We start from the raw sequence: 19,506 nt of genomic DNA, 5'->3' as shown, positions 1-19,506 counted from the left end.
TTGCTGGGACAACTTCTGGAGTAGTTGGGTCATGTATAAACTGGAAGGATTGAACTTCCAATGGAATGGATTTGATATCGAATATCAAAAGAATGCTAGGACAGTCCACTGGGTGGAGAAGACATGGGCAGAATAAGGCATATTGGAGTTCTGGAAAGTGAACTGGCATCCACTTTAACGCAAGAAGTTTGATTGGTAAGGTGGATGAACTTAGAGCACTGATCAACATATGGGAATGTGATATTGCAATCATTGAGAAATAGTTGAAGGAAAGACAGGGCTGGCAGCTCAACATTCCAAGTTTTAGAAGTTTCAAGGTGATAGTGGAAAGTAGGAGAGGTGGGGGCAATGTATTATTGATAAATGAATCCTTCACTACACAATGAAGGAGGATGCTGTAGAATGGTCTTCAAATGAGACTATCTGAGCTGAGCTCAGAAACAAGAAAGGGGCTATTACGTTTCTGGGATGATACTACAGGTCTCCCAACAGTTAGAGGGAGCTAGAGGAGCAAATTGCAGAAAGGTGTGAGGGAAACAGGGTTACAACTCCAGCGACCTTCAATTTTTCTAACATTAACTGGCTTGCCTTAGTGTGAAAAGATCAGATTGGATGGAATTTTTTAGTATATCTTTTGTACCAGTACGTAGCTAGTCCTTCTAGAGATGCAGCAGCGCTAGATCTAGGGATTGAACCTGGTCAAGTTGTCTTGCAGGATGTGGGACGTAAGGGTCAACACTAGTGTCTCTGCTGACTTTGCCTGCGAGAAGTGCACCTAACTCCAGCTCCTCACAGACTGAGTTAGGGAACTGGAGCTGGAGCTAGATGAACTTTGGATCATTTGAGAGGCTGAGGAGGTGATAGAGAGGAGTTATAGGGAGATAGTCACACCTAAGTTACATGATAAAGGTAGCTGAGTGACCATCAGGAGAGGGAAAGGGAATTGGCAGACAGTGCAGGGACACCCTGTGGCTACTGCACTCAATAATAAGTACACCATTTTGGATACTGTTGTGGGCGACGACCTACTGGGGAAAGCTACAGTGGCCAGGTTTCTGGCACTGTGCCTGGTTCTGTGGCTCAGAAGGGAAGAGAGGAGAATAGGTGAGCGATAGTGATAGGAGATTCAATGGCGAGAGGAACAGACAGGAGATTCTGTAGTCACGAATGAGACTCCTGGATGGTGTATTGCCTCCTGGGTGCCAGGATCAGATGTCTTGGATCGAGTCTACAGGATTCTTAAGGGGAATGGAGAGCAACCAGAAGTCATGGCACACAACAGTACCAATGACATAGGAAAAGGGAGGGGGACCTGAAAAGAGAATTTAGGGAGTTAGGTTGGAAGTTGGAAGGCTGGATGAGCAGAGTAGAAATCTCAGGATTGCTACTGATGCCACGGGCTTGTAAGGCTAGGAATAGAGAATGAGTTCAGATGAACACATGGCTGCAGGACTGGTGTAGGAGGGAGGGCTTTGGCTATATGGATCATTGGGATACCTTCCTGGGAAGGTGGGACCTCCACAAGAAGGATGGGCTGCACCTGAATTGGAGGGGCAACAATATCCTGGGCAGGAGATTTGCTGGAGCTCTTCAGGAGGGTTTAAGTTAGATTGGCAGGGGGATGGAAGACGGAGGTACGGATCAGATGATGGAGTAGGTAGTGAAGAGACAGCATGCAGAGAATCTGTGAGGACGGATAGGCACTTGATAGGGCAAAGGTGCAATCAGTGTGATGGGTTGAAGTGCGTCTATTTTAATGCGTAATGTATCAAATATAAGGGTGATGAACTTAGAGCATGGATCAGTACTGGGAACTGTGATGTTGTGACCATTACGGTGACTTGGATATAACAGGGGCAGGAATGGTTGTTGGATGTTCCAGGGTTTAGATGTTTCAAAAGGAATGGGGTGGAGGTAAAAGAGGTGGGGGTGTGGCATTGCTAATCAAGGAGTGTATCACAGCTGCAGAGATGGAAATCATCAAGGACGGTTTGTCTACAGAATTGGTATGGGTGGAAGTCAGAAATAGGAAAGGAGCAGTCACTTTATTGGGAGTTTTCAACAGACCACCTCCTCCCCCCAATAGTAACAGAGACATGGAGAAGCAGATTGGGAGGCAGAGATTGGAAAGGTACAGAAGTAACAGGGTTGTTGTCATGGATGACTTTAACTTACCTAATAATGATTGGAACCTCCTTAGTTCAAATAGTTTGGATGGACCAGTTTTCGTTGGGTGTGTCCATGAAGGATTCCTGACTCAATATGTAGATAGGCTGACTGGAAGGGAGGCCATATTGGATTTGGTGCTTGACAACGAACCAGGCCAGGTGTCAGATCTCTCGGTGGGAGAGCATTTCAGTGATAGTGATCACAATTCCCTGACGTTTACTATAGTCATGGAGAGTGATAAGAGCAGATCGTATGAGAAAGTATTTAATTGGGGTAGGGAGAATTACAATGCTATTAGGCAGCAACTGGGGCACCTAAATTGGGAACATCTCAGGGAAATGCAAGTCAGAAATATGGAGATTGTTAGGAAGCAGTTGTTGGTAGTGCTGGATAAGTTTGTTCCAATGAGGCAGGGAAGGGATGGTAGGTTGAAAGAACGACGGGTGACAAGAGATATGGAATGTCTAGTCAAGAGGAAAAAGGACACTTAAAGTTGAGGAGTCAAGGATCAGACAGGGCTCTGGAGGGTTACAAAGTAGCCAGGAAGGGACTGAAGAATGGACTTTTGAAAGTTCAAAGGGGGCATGAAAAAGTTTTAGCAGGTAGAATGAAGTAAAACCCTAAGGCATTCTACACTTGTGAGGAACAAGAGGATGGCCAAAGGGAGGTAGGGCCGATCAGAGATCGTGGAGGGAAATTGCACCTGGAGTTGGAACTTGCACCTTGGCGTTTGAGGACAGCATGAAACAAACTGATGTGCTTGAATAGGTTGATGTTAAGAAGGAGGATGTGCTGAAAATGTTTGGGTTGGTTTTTTGCACCAGAGGTTTGGAGGGGACCTGATAAAAATGTAAAGATTGAAGGGCCTGGATAGGATGGATAGTTGGAGGGTCAATAATAAGGAGGCATACTTTTAAGGTGTAAGGCCGGAGGTTACAGGGGACTTGAGGACCCTCTTTTTCACAGAGGGTCATGGGGGCAGGAATGCACTGCCTGGAAAAGTACTTCCAATTGTGCTTCCAATTAAACCTGTTGGACTATAACCTGGTGTTGTGTGAGTTTTAACTTTGTACTCCCCAGTCCAACACTGGCATCTCCAAATCATAACCTTTAAGAAGTACTTGAATGACTACTTCAATTATGATTACATTCAACACTATAGGCCTATTACTGAAAAGTGAGACTCATGCAGACTTAGTATATTTTTGACAGCCTCTTCTATACTGTATGATTCTATGGTTTGAAATATATGTTTGAAACTCCAGGGAAGGGTGGAGACTTGGTGAACCATGTGGATTTTTAAAATGTATGTATATCGCTGAATTCTGAAGATTAAAAATCAAAAGAGGGCTCTTATTCTGGCATGTTTTCATATGTATGTGTGCCTTGCTTAAATTTGGATGCTTTCATCCATTCATTCTCTTTGCATTATTTTCTAGACATTACTGCAGTGGCTGTGCCTTGGTCAGTCTAACTATACTGAGATTATTGGTTGGCTGATTTTCAATTTATAAATACGACTTACTAGAACTGACAGTGGACCGCAAAACCAATAATACAGTTGCAAATTTAAGAAGCTAAAAGGGTTATTGCAGGTGAAAATGGCGAAATTGTTTTATCTAAATTTCATTCTGATGTAATTTTTTTCTCTATATTCTCCCCAAACATAGGCAACAGTAGACAGATATAATCCAAAGGATGAAGTAAGGACAAGGGAAGGTACTCAACATTTTTCAATACTTTTGTTAGAGAAATTTCAGAAGCCTTTCATTTCTTTGCTTAAGTGTTTTTGTGCAAGTCCATTTTGTTGTACAAATATATTGCTTAAAAATATGTAAATATGAAAGAGTTGAGTTTCATCTCTCACTTCATAAGCATTTCAGATATTCATTCATTGAACACCACCTATTTACCATTGGGACCCGATATCAAATATTTTCAAGCTGCACAAGTGATCAGAATTTCTAGGAATAAAAATTATATTTCCAAATGTTTTAACCATAATAGTGTTATTTTGATTTCAGTTCTGTAAATAGAGCCTCCATGATCAGGCATTTATAATGTATTCAGCTCATTCCAGCCTTTTATTCCAGTGTTATGTGGGTCTATTTTTCTGTTATCAAGATGAAGAAATCATGTTTGTTATATTAGATGGCAGGAATGAACACATTGATGTTAATTTCCCAGAATCTAGACATAAGAACAACCTTCATACAAAAGTGGCTGTAAATTATAGGCACTGAACATTGAGTTAAACAGTCAACCTCAAATTTAGCTGCTTAATGATTTTGTATATACCAAACCATAAGTTTTTATACCCTTTTGTTCTTCTGAATGAGTCATTAAACTGACACTTTGGCCATAAACGAGTTAGAAAGATTTCACTGCACTAAACAAAGGTGAGTGGTTTCGTTAATCAGGCCGTACATGTCGATTCTATAAAATTTTGCACTGAATAGAAAGCCAGTCAACAATGGCTATAGAATACAGCACTAAATTTAGAAACTATTTCAGTGGTTTTCCAGTGAGACTCATAAATCCAAACACCCTTTTAGAACCTGAGGCTGGAAGCCTCAGTTGGGCTGCTTCTATTCCATTTGTGTTACTTTGGTGCAAGTGTGGGAGAAATCAGATTTTGTCTCAACAAAACAAGAACAGTTCTGACAAATTTCTAGTCATAGAATCTGAAGTTCACAGGCAACTGCTTGGTCATCATACCTGTACTGGCACTCTGAAAGAGCTAACCACTTCTTTTGGAACAGTTTTAAGGATAAGTTCACTTCAATGATCCTATTCTTCAGCTGGGAGCTGCAAAGCTTGAAGGAGGTTTGTTGCTGCAACTCACACATGCACTTTTATCAAGCATAGCTTCCCTCTAGGAGGGCTAGAGCTTTGTGTTTCCTCTTTTAGCATCAATCTGTGTGTGTTTTTGTGTCACTTTTTTTGATAATTTATTAAACTGTCATACAATTGACGTATATGCAGTAAATGTATAATACAAGCCCAAATGGTGGATTTTTGTGTGGGCTTGGAAAAACCTAGCCTTTTTTGCACCTTCTGACATGTACACTGGACACGCGTGACTGTATTTGTGATTTATATCTTTTCTCATACACTGCAAACCCAACTTCTGTACGTATTTTGTGAGCTAAAATGGAGGGTTTGAGGCATGTGGGTACAGATATGGGCTGTCGCAGCAGCCCAACTCCAACATTGTTTGAGGGCCACCTAAAGCTCACTCACTGACTCACCACCATGCCATCCAATGTCCTCTCTGAGGCCTCATACTGCCCATGCTTCCTCTTCTCCATGCAATCCATTTGCCATCTCAGAACCCCAATGTCACCTAAGCCTTCTCTTGTATTTGACTCTGTAACCCCTTATACTTGTTATGCCAACTCCATGCCTCCCCTCAGATCTCCTATGATCCCTCAGATTATTTCCACCCAAGCCACCTCCACCAAATATTGTCCATAGCCATTTACCCAGAATCCACTATATACAGTACTCAGCAATGGCAATAATTTCATAATGACTGCAAAAAACTGAACTCTCTACCAATCTAATTAATTCAAGCTCACTATGATTCGCAGTACCAGCAAATATAAAAAAACTCATTGTGGAGACGCAAGAAACCACATTAAAGATATGTTATTACTGCTTGTTAAAACTGTCAATCATTCTTTAACCCACTGAGCTGAAAACATTAATCACTTTTGAAACAAATCAAGCATTTACAATAGCTACAGCCATGATTACAAAAGATTCCAACTATGTTGCCTGAAACATATAGAATGGGAGTCTGATGGAAACTGGTAGATTGCTGTCTCAATTCTAGCTTCCTGTCTGCTCCGCATAACTCTTAATTTCCTTGCTGACCGAAACAAAATTCTGGAAGCTGCTGGAAATCTGAAACAAGTACGCAAAAAAACTGGGTGAAACTCAGCAGGTCTGGCAGCACCTTTAACTCTTTCTCTCTCTCTCCACAGATTCTGCCGGATCTGCTGAGGTCATGTCTATTCTGATTTCAAACTAAAAAATATTGAGTTTATTTTTAACCTTTTAAAAACTGAAGCAGTCAGTCAATTTAAATCACAGGACAAAGCATGACAGCAGGAGCTGACAAGAACTTTTTTGTTCTTTGTACATTATGGTACTTTTGGCCATTGGGAAAAAATATTATCTATCATGATAACAATTACACAGTGTTGATTAAAGGTTACTTTGTAGGGCATATCCCTATTATGAATCATGGCATTTATCTCTGTTCTATCACACATCTATTTTACAATGCAAAATACGGTTATGAAATTTGAAGATGGGAATACATTTTCATTTAACTATCATAATGTTCCCATCTCCTTAGCAGGTTAATCAGAACCCACTCCAAGGAACCTTCTTTGTGTTTTTGGGTTTCCAAGCCCTGCATCATCAGGTGGCACGGTGGCTCAGTGGTTAGCACTGCTGCCTCACAGCGCCAGGGACGTGGGTTCGATTCCAGCCTTGGGTGATTGTCCGTGTGGAGTTTGCCCGTTCTGCTCGTGTTTGCATGGGCTTTCCTCCAGGTGCTCCAGTTTCCTCCCACAGTCCAAACCAAAAATGTGCAGGTCAGGTGAATTGGCCATGCTAAATTGTCATAGCGTTAGGTGCATGAGTCGGGGTAAATGTAGGGGAACGGGTCTGGGTGGGTTACTCTTCAGAGAGTCGGTGTGGACTTGCTGTGCCATACGCCCTGTTTCCACACTGTAGGGAATCTAAGCTAATCATCACTCTATGAAAATGGTGTGTGCGGGATATCTTAATTTTCCTGTGCCTTCAATCTATGATCTATGTATGTTCACGCATCAAACCTTCTCAACCTGTGAAAAGGTCACATGAAAATGGTGCAGCCAGGCAGGCAGCAGAAAATTATTTTTCATTTGAGAGAATTGAAGTACAATGTTTTGCACCAGTTTCTGACTCTATTCAAAGACAGAAATTTGTTCCTATATTAAAATTATTGGTACTAAACAATTAACGATGAATCCACTTCTAATATGATAATCCCCAGTTGCAATCTTAGAAATTATACTGGGGATGTGCCCACACTCCTCTTCATTTTAGTTTCTGGAGGAGCTTGTGATGTCAGCACATGAATAAGGTTAATTTACAAAGCCTGTTCCCAATATTTACCAACAATGGCTTCAACAGCCTCCTATGCCATGGGGAAACTGAATTATCCTTCCAGAAAAGCACCGACAGCTTCTGAGGCTGGTACTTACTGATAGGGTAAAACCATAAGATTCACCTTTACTGTTTCAGTCAACTGACCACTCTCCATATACAGATCTGTCTAAACTCAGTGTGTACTCACCCCCCACAAACTCCCACTCCACATCCACCACTATACTCCCCAAAACAGGAAATCCTCTACACTTGACTACCTAGGAACATTGAAATGTGGAAATATAGGAATTCAGAGCAGGATTGGCTTATTCAGCCATTCAATTCTAGTCCACCATTCAATTAGCTCATGATTGATTGATTGCTATCTCAACTCTACCTTGCTGCCAGTTCCTCATAACCCTTAATTTCATTGCCTATCAATGTATCTAACCTGCATGGATAGGTGTTGGATAGGTTGGGACTATATGCACTGGAGAAGCACAGCAGGTCAGGCAGCATCAGAGAAGCAGGAAAATCGATGTTTCGGACAAAAGTCCTTCATCGGAAATAGAGGCAGGTAGCCTCCAGGGTGGAGAGATAAATGGGGAGGGTGGGGCTGGGGAGAAGGTAGCAAAGAGTACAATAGGTGAATGGGGGTGGGGATGGAAGTGATAGGTCAGAGAGGAGGGTGGAGTGGATAGGTGGGAAGGAGACAGTGCTGAGCTGGAAGGTTGGAACTGGGGTACGGTGGGGGGAGGGGAAATGAGGAAACTGGAGGCTTCCTGCCTCTATTCCTGATGAAGGGCTTTTGTCCGAAACGTCGATTTTCCTGCTCCTCGGATGCTGCCTGACCTGCTGTGTTTTTCCAGCACCACTCTGATCTAAGTTCTGATTTCCAGCATCTGCAGCCCTCACTTTTGCTTACTATATGCACTGGAATTTAGAAGCATGATTGGAATAGCGTAGAAACCTATAAAATTTAACTAAACCAGACAGATAAATGCAGAAAAGATGTTCTTGATGACTGGGGAGTCCAGAACTAGGGGTCAATAATAAAGTTACAGAGAGGCCATTTAGGACTGAGATGAGGAGAAATTTCTCAAGCCAGAGAGTGGTCACCCTGTGGAATTCTCTGCCAAAGGAAGTGGTTGAGGTCACAACATTGAATGTTTTCAGGAAGGAGTTAGATATCGTACTCAAGGTTAAAGGGATCAAAAGATATGGGGAAAAAGCAGGAACACGATACTGAGTTGAATGATCAGCCATGATCACTTTGAATAACGGAGCAGGCTTCAGGGGCTGAACAGTCTATTTCTGCTCCTATTCTCTGTGAATCTATGTTTATCAATGAGAATAAATGCATTGAACCAGCCTCCATGCTTTCTGAGGCAGAAAATTCCATACACTAACTATCTGCTGAGAGGAAAAAGAAATTTTCATCTCCGTCATATACAAAAATTGCCACAAGAGGAAATATTAACCCAGCATTTACTTTGTATGGTCCATCCAGATCATTATTACTTATCTGAAAAAGAATAGATGACTGCTCCATCCTTACCAGGATAATATAAAGCTCCCAGAAATTGATTGTGATTTAGGCTTAATAAAGCCTCTACTGTTTCTGTAAGGTGCTGCAGCTTTCCTGCTAGACTTATGGTTGGGGGAGACAAGAAACCTCAAGAACTTTATCTCGTTTGTGAAAAGGAGCTATCTGTGGACTTCATATTGTCATTGCAGTAACTAGCAGCTCATCGACAGCTTAATAAAAATAATAGTTAAGCACTAAAAATGAACATCTTGCATTAAAGTGAAATTCTAATTTGTAGTACAATGCTACTCTGACAAATCAGATTTGAAATTCAGTAAGAAGTTGAAGAAGACGTGGACAGCGAGTAATTGTAATGAAATAATTTGCACATAATCTTTAAGAACAGAATATTATGTTCTTGTTCATGAATCATAGATGATTCTGTCTGGCAAATGTAATGTCACCTAAATAGCAATCTTCCTACTGCTCAATTCAAAATAGCACATGTAATGTTAATATGAGAACTTCTCATTAAAAATACATCTATTTCATAACAAACATGATGGATGGTGCATTAAGGCTAATGTTGATGAATTATGCTTGAAAATTATTTTTCAATCCTGCTAATTCTAACATCTGGCATCTCATTTTTGTTTTTATTAATGCATCTATTGTGATTCACACTGTAGAAAACTAAGGAAGAGACTGATTTAAAAAGTTTGGTTTTGGTTATAATTGGGCTATAACGTGTTGTGCATAGAAAAGCAGTCTCAAAACTGTGTAAAATTGTTGTTTAATTGTATTGGTTCCCAGCCTATTCAAATAGCTAAAAAAGAAAGCGCACTTCCAAAAGGGATTTATTTGTATTAATATCAACATGCACAGTGATTCTGAAATACCTTTCTTTGTTCTTTTTTTAATGGCATGGACAGTCTACAGCATACATTAAATCTGGTGCACAGTGGGATTAGGATACATTGCCACTCATGGAGAAGAGGTGACCAGGATTGCATAGTGAAGCTGTTGAGCTGAATGTATAAAATACATAAAATAAAAGGCCAGAATTTTCCTTTTCTTGGTTTGGTATGAGCAATGGCAAGAGAGATGGTACTGTATAATGATTCCAGCTGATGTCACTACTGAACAGAATGGCCTGTTTCCACACTATAGGGAATCTAATCCGATCTAATAACAGAATGAAATCTGGCTTGTTAAACTTTTTTTGTTTGTCTTATTTAATGTAGTGGCCTTTTACTGGATCATAAGCAGTTGCAGATTTGATTTTAACAATTAAGCAGAAGAGTACTACATGAAATAAATAAAACCAATGAAAAAAACAAAGTGAACAATTGAAATATAACAGAGTTTGAAAGATTTTAATACGCATGGAAAAGAAAATCCCATCTACTCCCCAACACCATCAGTTTGCAGTTAATCAAAATCCAGAGAAACTTTCTTTCCCTGTCTAACCTGTCGGTTCGACTTAATTGCTTTTTCTAGTCCTGTGAGCTAAGGCCTTTTGACTCCTCCCACAGCTGACAGCTGAGCCTTTCTCTGTCTTCCCATAATCTGCAGTGTTCTAACCAAGTATTTATGGTCTGGAAATTTCACAGATTATACTCTTTCTTATTTTCTTACCTGCCCTGAAAAATCTCCTTTTCGAGGAGAGACTACACTTGCTTCTGACCCAGTCAGGTTTGGTTTCAACTGAACCCAAAAGCTTTAGAACTAACTTCTTAAAAACTTGCTCATCGTAGATACTGCTGCAAGTTTTCTTTTTCTTATCGTAAGCCCCCACATTATAAACAGACTTTCATTAACACTCTAGGTTTTGTTGCAGTCACTTGGTTCCTACTACATAATGGTTTAAACAGTAATTTTGGGAAAAAAGGTACAGTTAATTTTAAACCCACCCACAAAAATAATATGCAACTAGTTTAAAATCCAAACTATAATGAAACTGATATTAAAATATCTCACTCATGCATCTTTTATCACATTGGGAAAACTTAATAAACAAACAATCAGAATCTCCACGTTGAGAACATTGTCTTGCAATTTTCCCCTCAACTCTGCTCACTAGGAATATATAGATTCTGGATGAAAGGCTTTTGCCCAAAATGTTGACTTTCCTGCTCCTTGGATGCTGCCTAACCTGCTGTGCTTTTCCAGCACCACTCTAATCTTGGCTCTGATCGCCAGCATCTGCAGTCCTCACTTTCGCTTATATATAAGTAGACATTTGGACATTAAGGCTTGTCCATGCAGGTTAACCTGTTTACTAAATCCCCAGTTTGGTCCCTTGTCAGCACATGTATTTTTCAAACTGGAAGAACTATATTAGGAGATTTAACAAAATTGGCTATCCAGACCCCTGCCTGAAACAGGGCTTTTGCAGATGCAGGGAGGAATTGAATGCCTGTTTTAGGCCCTTAGTTCAAGATTATTTTGCCCTGAGCTTTTCATTAAAATTGGATATTTATATCACTTAAGAGCTAAGATTTTATGCATTTACTTATTTTATCCCACATTCTCCAAAAATCCAGTAGTTCTGACCAGTGACCTGATCAAAGATATTCTCCATCCTACATCACACTGAAACACTGCCTCTGCCACCATTTCACAATTATCACCATTCTTGCCCTCTATCCTAAATATTTCCTTTCCCTAAACCACACACCCCCATCCCAGATCCCTCTCCTTCATTAATACCATTCCTGATGTCAATTTCTGAGAGCTTATGCAAAGATTGCAGTTGGCTGACCTTCTATTTCTGTTTGTCAGAGGGCTGTTTTTAGCTTGCAGACTCCAAGGCCATCATTGGTGATGTCATGGGCATCATTACCCAGGCACAGGACATGTATTCTGCAAGTTCAATAAAGAGCACACCCAATTTACTACTCCCTGATTAAATTCCAAAATAAAATTGGTCATTTGGAAATAAAGGATGATTCTATGATTCAATTTTCTCAACTGGGATTAACTCTTGAAAGTCTGGAGTCTTGAGAATTGTGGATATGCATTTCATGATTTTCTAACTATTAAAATGTGATTTCTGAAGATTTTCTTCCCATATGCATGGAATCCTTCCTAGTCATGTTTATCATGAATTGAAGATTGATTGCGCTGTAAACTACACTCTGAGTCAACCATGTTTTTATCAGAACACAGTGGTGAAGGATTAATATAACTTGTAATACAATGAACCTGTTGTACAGATACTGCTGGGAGCTGCCATTATTTTGTGCAGAGATTGATTTTTATGCTACAAGGTACTGGCAAAAGAAATTTTATTTTTATCACCCCTGTGCAATTCTGAGCTTCTCAAGTCTGGGCATTAACAAGGTCTCAATGGTCCTCAAAAAGCCATTATTATGTCTAACTTTCAGAAAGAAATTTTGGGATGGCAATAACTCAAATCAGTACCAAAAACAGAAAAGGAAAATTATTTTCTGTAATTGCTCCACTTTTTTTGTGAAGCTTGCACATTCTGAAAAATATGCCACTCATTATAGAAATTGAGTTGTAATTTGATGCATTGGCTTTAGTTTAAAGTGGCATTTTAAACACTCATGTTTGAAATATAAATCTTGACTAGGTCGATGCAGAGACAGATTTGACTGAAACCTATCTCTCTATTGATTTACCATGTGTAGTGGTACTAAGTACTGTCAGTCTGATAAGACTTTCATGATTTCAAACGGTTTGCAACTTTGGTCATCAAAATCAGAGAAAAACACATTCTATTAGTTAATCGTGAGTTCAGGGTTATACAGCATAAGAGTGCTATTCGGTCAGATATTATCTATGTCCTACATAATGGTTGTCTGGTTGCCAGATATGAGTTTCTAATCAACTTTCAATTCTTCCCATTATTCTAATTCCCATTCTTGTCTGTTTATTGCTTACCATCTGCATTCAGCTGATTGAGTTTAAATGACATTTTTTCTTTTGATAAAAATTGAAGAGTATTGTCAAACCCAGAAAAATGGCAAGTAAATAGAAAGAGTAAATTTGGAAAAAGAATTGTCTCCAAGGCCAAGGAGAGTGTGATATTGTGGGACATGAGATTACAGATTGTGTTGGGGTATAATTCTGTAGCTACCAATGAGGGAATAGTTCCTCATGAATGCCCAGTCTTGAGTTGCTCGATAAGTTTGGAACCTATCCCCCACTGAGCACAGTGGTCATACCACACAAGGCAATAGAGGATCTCCTCAATGCAATGATGGGATTTTGTCTCCACAATGACTGTGCAGGGTCCTTCCACTGATATTATCATGCACCAGGCAGATTGGTGAGGATGATGCCAATTATGTTTTAACCTCTTATTGGTTCCTTACACCCTAGCACAGCCTAGTCTAGCAGCAATGTCCTTCAGGACTGGACCAACTTTATCCCTTGTTGAGCTGCCAAGCCACTCTTGGTAATTAGCCAGAAGTTTCCTAAATGATGCTGAAAATGTGTTGCTGGAAAAGCGCAGCAGGTCAGGAAGCATCCAGGGAACAGGAGAATCGACGTTTTGGGCATAAGCCCTTCTTCAGGAATGATGTTTGGTCTGGTGCTATGATCTCTTTGATGATAAGATGTAGAAGCAGAAGTATGCCATTTTCTATCAAGTCTGCTCTGCCCTTCTGTTAGATCATGGCTCATGTTATAATCCTTAACTCTACTTTCCTGCCTTATCCTCATAACCCTTGATTCCGTTACTGACTAAAATTCTTTCTGGCTCAGCCTTAAAATTACGTAACGACGCAGCCTCAACAACCTTTTGCAGGTAAAGAATTCCACAGATTGATTGCTTCAGGGAGAAAATAATTCTTCCTCTCTCTTTCTTAAATGGATGACTCCTTACTGTGAGATTAATGCTATCAGGTCCTGGAGTTTCCAACAAAAGAAAACACTGTCTCCTCATCTGCCCTGTCAAGTCTCATGATAATTTTGTGTTTTAATAAGGTCGCCTATCTTTCTTCGAAACTTCAATAAATACAAGCCCTATTTACTCATTCTCACCTTAAAAGAGGATCTCTCTATACCCAGAATCAATCCAGTGAACCTTCTCTAGACTGCCTCCAACGCCAATATTGTAAGGAAACCAAAACTGTTCACTGTATTCCAAGTCTGGACTGACTTGTGCCTTGAAGTCCTTTTAACAAGATTTTAACAAGACTGCTTTATTTTTAGGACCCGTCCCCAGTGGAAACTCCCTTTTTGCTCTATATCAATTTGCTGCCATATCTGCTATGTCTGTCCTGCAGTTGTACAGGATATGCTAGGGTTACCAATGGTGTTGTTTGGGAGCTTGACTGTACAGTATAATTTTGTGAGTATGACTTTATCAGGCTGGTGCTTGTCTAGTCTGTGATTTTGCTTGGCTTATATTGGCACTAGCCACCACGTGTTAGTAAGAAGGAATTAGCAAAGGCAACATGGCTCTGCTTGCCTTTGTTGTTCTACTGCCTTTGTTTTTCTACTGCATAAGTCGATGCTGGGTGATCTGTCTGTTTCAATCCTTTTAGACTTTCAGTGGCTTGATACAGTTGAGTGATTTGCCAGGTTGTTTCAGAGGGCAGTTAAGGGTTAACCAGGTTGCAGAGGATCAGTAGTCAGAAGGAGGCTATAGACCAGGTACGGTTGGCAGATTTCCTTCCCTAAAGATCATTAATGGATGAGATGTCTCTTTACACCAATGGTTTCATGGTTCCAGATTTTATTGAATTTAAGTCCTACCATTTACCATGGTAAAATTAAAACCCAGACTCCTTGTGTATTTCCTGGCCTTTAGATTACTAATGCAGCAACAACACTACCATCTGATTATCTCCCCTCTGGATTTGTGAGATCTTGTCTGTTAGCATTCCTACTCGGCACCCTGCACATCTCGAACCAAACATTAACCATTCAAGGGCATTGTGGGCCTACCTACACCACATGGATTGCAATGGTTGAAGAAGGCTGCTCATCACCTTCTTAAGGGCAATTAGGGACAGGCAATAAATACTGGCCCAGACAATGATGCCCATGTTCCATGAGTGAAAAAATGATAATAATAATAATAAAAACTTTCACCTGAGTCAGGTTTTGTAGACTCGAGCAAAAATTCAGGCCTAAATTACATTTGAAGAAGTCTTCCCATAATCAAATTAATGTCTTAGAATGCACCATAGTACTATGGATAAAGTTTACTCATAGCCAAAGGAGAAAAGGAAACTTTTGGATTTAGGAAAAAAAAAACTGAGTTATAAGCATGTTAAGATTTCATTGGATAACTTTAAACCATATGTTACATAAGAGATATACTCAATTTTACTTTCTAAGGTTATCCATTTAAATTGGTATATTTCCAGTTTATAAAAGTTGTAAGTGCTGGAGAAACCTATCAGGTTTGGAGTGAGAAATTGAGTTAATGTTTTGCGTCTGATATGACTCTTCCTTATATTGTTCTCCCAGCACTGTGAGGCTTAATCTATGAGCAGGACTTTTTTTAGAAGGTTTTTTTTCATCTAGTGGCATGGTGTTACTTGACTATGGGTGAGACCTCCTTTTCCATTTGGGGAGAATATCCCACTTTGTTACCAGCTACTTGGATGGCTGGCTCTTCTGACTAGTGTCAGTAACTGAAAAGAAGCTGTCGGAGGCTGGAATTTAGATAAATCCAAGGCATCAGCTGTTTATGGTTAGAAAGGGGCTGGAGGGCTAGGTCTGAGAGAAGCCAGCAGTCATCGTCCTTGTAGATACCAATGACATAGACAGGACAAAGAAGACTGTCTTACATAGTCAATAAGAAGAACAATGAGGCAAATTAAGAAGGAGAACTTCAAAGGTCATAATCTTTATATTATTTCTGATCCACAAGAAAGTTGACATAGGGCAAATGGGAATAGATATGAATGAGTGACTCACAGACTGGTGTGGGAAAAGTGGCTTCCAGAAAAGGAGCATTGGCATCAGTTCTGGACAAAGTGGAATCTGTACCAATGGAAATTGTTTCCACTTGAGCCAAATTGGGCCTGGTGCTCTTACCAACCACGTAACTTGGGATGTGGAGCGGATTTTAATTGAAATGGTGTGTATAAGGGATCAAATTTAGGAAGTTGCGATAAACCTCAAAGTACAGCCAAGGCCAAAAAGAAATCATGATTTGGAGATGCCGGTGTTGGACTGGGGTGTACAAAGTTAAAGATCACACAACATCAGGAGCGTCGCTCCGAAAGCTAATGTGCTTCCAATTAAACCTGTTGGACTATAACCTGGTGTTGTGTGATTTTTAGCCAAAAAGAAAGGTATTGCTTTGGGAAATGAAACACAGGCAGTGACGAGAAGGGGCAAATGTTAAGGTAAACCAACAGATTAGACTGGAATTTGCAAAAAAAGGATCAAATTAAATATGCTATCTGGATGCATATTGCATTTGAAGCAACACAGATGAATTAAGAGCACAAATAGAAATAAATAAGTACCATTACATCGAGCTGGCTGCAGGATGACATGAATTAGGACACTAATCTTGAAGGGGACAGGACATTTAGGTCTGACAGGAAACAGGAATTGGTGAGTGAGTGACTTTTTTGTTGCTAATAATATTAGTAGAACAGAGAGGAATGACTTAAATTCTGGATACCAGTATGTGGAATCAGTTTAGATCAATTTGAGACATGATGAAGGCACAAAATCACTGTAGGAGAAGTGCAAAATTACAAAATTTTGAGATGTACAAAATTAACCAAGATGAGATGTGCATAAGATGTTTTTGGAATAGTTTCTTAGATAAGTATGTTCTGGGTCAACCAGAAAGCAGATTATACTGGACCTGGTATTGCACAACAACATAGGATTAATTAATTACCTAACAGTGAAGGCATCTCTCAATAGCAGTGACTATAACGTGAATGAATTTTATATTCAGTTTGAGGAACAGAAGAGTGGGTGCAGATGTTTTTAAAATAAGTAAAGCCAATTATTAGGGCATGGAAGCAGATCTAACTAAATTGAATTGGCAAAACAAGTTAAATTTAATAGGTTGAATTTATTTCAATAGATCAATAGGGGTGAAGTTGTAGACAATGAGGGATTTATTTCAGAATACACAAAGTAGACACATTCCAAAAAATAGGTTCCAAGGGACAGATCTATCATCTGTGGTCAGCTAGAAACGATAAAAAGTAGTCTCCAATTTAAAAGAAAATAAAGTGTGCAATTGTGCAAAGATGGTTGGCAAGTCAGCAGACTGGACACAAAATGTTTTAAAAAGTGAGCAAGAAAGCTGGGAAATAATCAGAGTGTGAGGAAAGTTAGGTTGAAGTATTTTAAAAAACAGTTTTCTATAAATATTCAAAAAAGAAGAGTGAAAATCAAAATAAGCATCAGTCCTATCAAAAGTGGAGAATTTGTAATTGAAAATAAGGAGATGGCAGATGAATTGAACAGTAATTCACTGCAGAGGATATACACAATAAATCAGGGAATAGAAGGGACGGAGGAATTCAGGAAAACCATATTCACTGGAGAAGTAGTACTGAGTAAATAGTGGGACCTGTGAGTTGGTAAGTGTCAGCATTCTGATGGACCTCAGCCTAAGGTCTTAAAAGAAGTGGTTAGGAAAATAATTGATGCATTGATTTCAATTTTCTAAAACTCACTTTATTCTGGAAAGGTTCCATTCGATTGGAAATGAGCAAATATGACTCCTTTATTCAAAAAAGATGTCAGAAGCTGTTATTATAGGAGTTATAGTAAGACATTATAATAATTTCAACGTAATGAGGCAGAAACAACATTGTTTTGTGAACAGGAAATCAGATTTATCAATCTATTGAAATTCTTTGAGGAAGTAACATGCTTTGGATAAAAGGGAGCCAATGGATATATTTAGCTTAAATTTCCTGAGACAAATGAAGTGCCACATCAAAGGTTATTGTGAAAAATAAATACTCATGGTTAGCATATTAATATGGGTTGAAGATTGGCTGGATAACAAGGGACAGAGAGTGGGCCTAACAGGGACTTTTTCAGTCTGGCAAGTTAAGGTTAGGGATCAGTCCTGGGAGCTCAACGGTTTACAACTTATACGAAGATACAGATGGTATAGTGCAAAATTTGCTTGTTAAGCAAAGAGGTAAGAGATAAGTTATGAACAGAATATAAGGAGGCAAAGATGAGTTCAGTGAGTGGGCAAAGATGTGGCAAATAGACTAAGATGTGGAAGCATGAGAAGTTGTCTATTTTGATAGAACAAAAAGAAACATCTTTAAATATTCCACTGAATGTGGGAAGAATGCATAAACCAATAACCATTCTAGAGATGTCAGAAAAATCACACTGTAGCATATGAGAAAATACATTGTTAATTCTCAGTGCACACCGGAGCATCTGGGATAATGAAATTGTTTGCTGAAAATGTGTTGCTGGAAAAGCGCAGCAGGTCAGGCAGCATCCAAGGAACAGGAGAATCGACGTTTCGGGCATAAGCCCTTCTTCAGGACCTGCTGCGCTTTTCCAGCAACACATTTTCAGCTCTGATCTCCAGCATCTGCAGTCCTCACTTTCTCCTTAATGAAATTGTTTGCCCTATTGGGCAGTGCAGATTTTCATCTGACTCTGTATCATGTAAAATCCAATTCCTGTCAAATGCTGTGTGATTGCAGAACTCTGAGATGCAGGAGGATCTGAATGTCTGAGCCCATGAATCACAGAAAGTTAAGAATGCACAAATAGCAAGTAATCAGTGAAAGCTAACAGGATGTTATCATTTATTGTGAGAGGATATGATATATAAAAGAAGGTAGATTTTGCTTCAATTTTACAGGGCACTGTGAGACCACATCTGGAATACTGTGCACAGTACTGGCCAATTTATTTAAGGAAGGATGTAAATGCATTAGAAGCAATTAGAGGTAGTGCACCGGTCTAATATGTGGAATAAGTGCAATGTTTTATGAGAAAGGTTTGACAGGCTCAGCTTGTAGCATCTGGAGTTTGGAAGAGTAAGATGCACCTTGTGCTAAATATATAAGATCCTTAGGGATTTTGTCAGGGTAAGGAAATTATGGTTCCCCTTATAGGAGAATGGAAGCAGGCTAATCGGCCCAGCCAGTCCACACTGACTCTCCAAAGAGCACCCCCTACACTGTAACCCTGCATTTCCCATCGCTAATCCACACACCCCTGGACACTATGGGTAATTTAGCATGGCCTGTCCACCTAACCTGCACATCTTTGGACTATGGAAGGAAACCAAAGCACCCAGAGGAAACCTACACAGACATGGGGAGAATTTGCAAACTCTACACAGACAGTCACCCAAGGGTGAATTTGAACTTGCGTCCCTGGTGCTGTGAGGCAGCTGTGCTAATCACTGTGAGCCACCAAGCTTCCTTATAATTAGGGGTCATGGTTTAAAAATCAGCAGTCACTTTTTTAAAACAGAGATGAAGCTTTTCTTTTTTCAGAGGTTCATGAGTCTTTGGAACGTTTTTCCTGAAAAGGCAGTTGTAGCAAATTCTGAATATTTTTAAGGCTGAGATGGAGCAATTCTTGTTTAGCAAGAAAGATTATTGGGGTTAGGCAGGAATGCAAACTTGAGGTTACTGTTAGATCAGTGTTGCCCTTATTGAATGGAGCAGAAGGGAGGGCCTGAGTAGCTTACTGTGCTTTTTTGTAAGCTT

The 19,506-nt window shown here is 39.8% G+C and overlaps 1 protein-coding gene across 1 annotated transcript in view; it reads left to right on the top strand.

Moving 5' to 3' along the window:
• Nucleotides 1-19,506, top strand: part of LOC122545235 (synaptotagmin-like protein 1) — a 205,886-nt gene that overhangs the window by 77,399 nt on the left and 108,981 nt on the right. Inside the window, exon 5 of the mRNA XM_043684344.1 lies at nucleotides 3,840-3,888. Within this exon, the coding sequence (XP_043540279.1) occupies nucleotides 3,840-3,888 (49 nt within the window). The remainder of the gene's footprint in view (nucleotides 1-3,839; nucleotides 3,889-19,506) is intronic.

This window comes from Chiloscyllium plagiosum, chromosome 3 (assembly GCF_004010195.1).
Source record: "Chiloscyllium plagiosum isolate BGI_BamShark_2017 chromosome 3, ASM401019v2, whole genome shotgun sequence".
Taxonomy (NCBI): domain Eukaryota; kingdom Metazoa; phylum Chordata; class Chondrichthyes; order Orectolobiformes; family Hemiscylliidae; genus Chiloscyllium; species Chiloscyllium plagiosum.
Note: the sequence above shows the minus strand (reverse complement) of the source record. Positions and strands in the feature narration are given on the sequence as shown.